The sequence below is a fragment of the Mizuhopecten yessoensis genome, unplaced genomic scaffold (assembly GCF_002113885.1).
Source record: "Mizuhopecten yessoensis strain PY_sf001 unplaced genomic scaffold, ASM211388v2 scaffold2929, whole genome shotgun sequence".
NCBI classification, from domain to species: domain Eukaryota; kingdom Metazoa; phylum Mollusca; class Bivalvia; order Pectinida; family Pectinidae; genus Mizuhopecten; species Mizuhopecten yessoensis.
Genome location: NW_018404790.1, coordinates 1,054,113 through 1,058,900, shown reverse-complemented (window position 1 = coordinate 1,058,900; position 4,788 = coordinate 1,054,113). Strand labels below are relative to the sequence as shown.

Here is a 4,788-nt window from a genome sequence, read left to right as displayed (position 1 = left end):
CGTTCAGTACTTATGTCAATTGAATAAAGTCAGAGCTAATAACCGTTGGTAAAGCCTTTCTTCTGACCAATTTTAGAAGCAACTAGCTGTAGAAATAATATTAAAATTACTCTCCAGAAAGTGGAGAGGAGCTGTTTTGAGTATATACCTGGGAGCTCATTATATCTGCGAGAGTGCACCATGAGATAAGACGTCTTGATTCGCCGCTGATACTTTTACAGTGCGAGTGCATGGCTTAACCCCAGGAATCCCAGTAGCCGGTACCACAAGGATCTACAGTCTGCTCGTGCATGGCCAGTCACCTCACGTGCACACATACAACTACAATAGTAGTCTCAGTCATTTGTCTCGTAATTTGTCACTTGATCGAAGTGTCTTATTCCTTAAATAATGTGTGACGTGTTTAAAAGTGAATTCACTTGGAAGAATTGTGGATTTTCTCACAGAAATAGGAAAGCATTTTACACATGTCAGGTAAGTATCACCTACGTGTAACCTATGTATAATGTATATATACACGTAAAGTACAGTATGTACTAGCATCCATTGATAAATTAACTATTAACACTACGTATTTTAAAGTTATCGACTCGGTAAGTATGCAATATATTACAATATTTCATTTCATACGTATGAAGTCTATCCGAAAATGTAGGGTATATCAACAATACAATACAATACAATAGATATATATACAGTGTATTGTCCGTCAATTACACACTTACACATACATTGTATAACTCAATATTGCAATAAACATTTCATGGTATATTGTATTTGTCAACAATACAATAAATAACAATTGTATAATTTATTATAAATAGAATACACGTCATTTTCTACTGTATATAAATAACAAAATTAAAAATACAATTCATCTGCATGATATACATTGTATGAAATATAAAAATTAGATTACTTTTTCTCTCACGACACCTTAGTATTTTTTCCACTCATGTCTGCTACCTTGATAAATCTACAAGGAGTTCATTGGTACATGTAAACATTTCTGGTTACCTATAAGTGTGTAACACGCTGGCCCCGGTGGTTAAAGGTCGTTTAACCTCGACCACTGTTTAGTGAAAACTTGAAATTGTTGAAAATAAGAAAAAAGGTCTTTCGAAGCGAAATAAATCCACAAAACCCATCGATCTTAAAACAAATTTATTGCAGTGAAATCAGGTCAGATGTTCTTTATTTTTTTTGTATTCATATTTTAAAATTTTCCTTAGAAACCGATTAACTCTAACTAACCTTTGAGTAACTGGGGCTTGGACTTTTTTTCATTGGTCAGTTTTTTTTAATAATGACGTCACGTAATAATTCTACGTCACGTAACGATGCGTTGTGTCGACATCTTTAATTGTGACTTTATAATTCATAACAATTTTCTCCCGATCAGCATTAAGAATCATCTATTTTCAAAAGAAACATGTGGTTTTCTAGATATAATACAAACGTTATGATCGAGAAACGGCCCCCAGACTCGTGATGGCAGGCTATCACACTTATGCAGCTCTAACTGGTTTATCAAGTGGAAAAAAGACATTCGGTAAACCTCCTGTTTCTTCACAAATTGAAAATTAACTAACTCAAATGAGATAAACATTATGACGAAACAGCACTCGTTGAGGAATCTCTATGCCCTTTGTAAATGTATATAAACAGCACTATGAATAATACATCACACACACACACATTGTATGGCACCTCAAGACCGGATGACGCAATACATAAACTGCATACTCACCTGACGTTTGATAATATATAACAATTTACAAATAAAACACCACATACAGAGGCGCAATCGATTTACCAAGTGTTACTGATATGTGTATGGTGTTAAAATCCACACGTGTAAGTCATCGTTACTACACAAACCACACGTGTTGGTCCCCGGGTTATAATGAAGCCAACATGTGAAATTGCAATTAATAACGTTTTTAGGACGAGTTTGTCGTGAAACAGGTGTTAACTCCCAACTCCACTTTCTTTCTGTAATATCTTCTCCCGCCTCTTTCCCCGTCTCCCCTTCCCAATTCCTCCTATTAATACTCCCCCCCCCCCCCCNACTCTCGTGTGTAGGCCAGGGGAGACTAAATTATCACCATTATCTACGAGTGTTGGTGGCAGTGTTGATGTGTGAAATTAGGGGAGACAAAAAGAAACACCATTGGTGTAAACAGCTCAGGCCTCCAAAGCATTCCTCGCCTTGCCGTCAGTTATATATCGTGCATTTTTACATCTGGACCTGCAAAACCATTCAACAACACGCGCATAAAAAACTTAGGCACAGAAACATAATAAGTTGTGTGGAGCGCATAATTCCCGTCATTATACGTGCATTGTTGGCCGTGTTTATCAGCACAGTTTATACGGACTAGGAACGAAGCGGAGAAGACGACAATAAAAGTATATTTATATATAAATATGATATGACAGTTCTTCCTGTTCTGTGTCTTTGTTACGGCATTGTGGTGTAGTCTACCTTTACACGATAAAGGTCACGGGGAATCATGTACTTTTTTCTAAATATAAATCCATGTGACGTCATCTTATGTCAACATCGAGAACCATTCATTTCTAACAGGAGGTGTTCGGTATACTTACTTGTGAACAGATTAAATTTGTTGTAATATAGTTAGGTGACAGGTCAGAATTAAGTCATTTGCTTTCTAAGTGTCGCCGCAAACGAACCAGACTAGATGTTTTATTGGGAAATTGGGATTTTTTTCACGGGAAGTAAGCGCTCATTGAAATCCGATTTAACAAATTAGTTAAAATGTTTTAAGGCGTCTCGCGATGAGCTACATTCTCTAGCCAGGAGATATGGTGTGTGTTTGATAGAAGATAAGGGTGAGGATTACACCATGTAAGCTATACTTAGAAAGTCTCGTTTAGAAAGCAGGAAACATCTTAAGAGTACCCACCGCAACTCCGTCATTCGGTAACAAGTGAGAACAGTTCTCAGTGTAAAATCTCTACTGGGTACTAATAATCACAACCAATATCGTTACATATAGAAAGAGACTTTGCTTGATTATTGTACAGGCCAGAAGTAACTGTCGTACGGGTTTTATCTATTTCTGGATGATCCTCATTCATTTAAACCACATGGTTGATGATACTCAATTTACTAATCCTACCGACACACACTCCAACAGTCCACACATTATTACCACATGCATGGTTGATGATACTCAATTCACTAATCCTACCGAGTACACACATTATTACCACATGGTTGATGATACTCAAGTTACTAATCCTACCGCGCCCCCCCCCCATAGTACACACATTATTTCCCCATGGTTGATGATACTCAATTCACTAATCCTACCGCGCCCCCCCCCCATAGTACACACATTATTTCCCCATGGTTGATGATACTCAATTTACTAATGCCCCCATAGTACACACATTATTATCACATGGTTGATGATACTCAATTAACTAATCCTACCGCCCCCCCCCCTAGTACAAACATTATTACCACATGGTTTATGATACTCAATTTACTAATCCCCCCCATAGTACACACATTATTTCCCCATGGTTGATGATACTCAATTTCCTAATCCTCCCCCCCCCCCCCCCCATAGTACACACATTATTATCACATGGTTGATGATACTCAATTAACTAATCCTACCGCCCCCCCCCCCTAGTACACACATTATTACCCCCTGGTTGATGATACTCAATTTACACACATTATTACCACATGGTTGATGATACTCAATTTACTAATGCCCCCATAGTACACACATTATTATCACATGGTTGATGATACTCAATTCACTAATCCTACCGCGCCCCCCCCCCATAGTACACACATTATTTCCCCATGGTTGATGATACTCAATTTCCTAATCCTACCGCCCCCCCCCCCCTTGTACAAACATTATTACCACATGGTTTATTATCCCCAATTTTCTAACCCTCCCCCCCCCCCCCCCCCATAGTACAAACATTATTGCCACCTGGTTGATGATACTCAATTTACTAACCCTACCGCCCCCCCCCCCATAGTACACACATTATTTCCCCATGGTTGATGATACTCAATTTACTAACCCTACCGCCCCCCCCCCCATAGTACACACATTATTATCACATGGTTGATGATACTCAATTCACTAATCCTACCGCGCTCCCCCCCCATAGTACACACATTATTATCACATGGTTGATGATACTCAATTTTCTAATCCTACCCCCCCCCCCCCCATAGTACACACATTATTATCACATGGTTGATGATACTCAATTTTCTAATCCTACCGCCCCCCCCCCCCCATAGTACAAACATTATTACCCCATGGTTGATGATACTCAATTCACTAATCCTACCGAGTACACACATTATTACCACATGTTTGATGATACTCAATTTACTAATCGTACCGACACACACTCCAACAGTCCACACATTATTACCACATGCATGGTTGATGATACTCAATTCACTAATCCTACCGCGCTCCCCCCCCATAGTACACACATTATTTCCCCATGGTTGATGATACTCAATTCACTAATCCTACCGAGTACACACATTATTACCACATGGTTGATGATACTCAAGTTACTAATCCTACCGCGCCCCCCCCCCATAGTACACACATTTTTACCACATGGTTGATGATACTCAAGTTACTAATCCTACCGCGCCCCCCCCCCATAGTACACACATTATTACCACATGGTTGATGATACTCAATTTACTAATCCTACCGCCCCCCCCCCATAGTACACACATTATTACCACATGGTTGATGATACTCA

At 39.0% G+C, this 4,788-nt stretch overlaps 1 protein-coding gene across 1 annotated transcript in view; it reads left to right on the top strand.

Annotated features, from left to right (window-relative positions):
* Positions 1–4,788, top strand: part of LOC110446705 — a 14,303-nt gene continuing 9,515 nt past the window's right edge. The window contains exon 1 of the mRNA XM_021491992.1: positions 1–474. Within this exon, the coding sequence (XP_021347667.1) occupies positions 391–474 (84 nt within the window). The 5' untranslated portion in view covers positions 1–390. The remainder of the gene's footprint in view (positions 475–4,788) is intronic.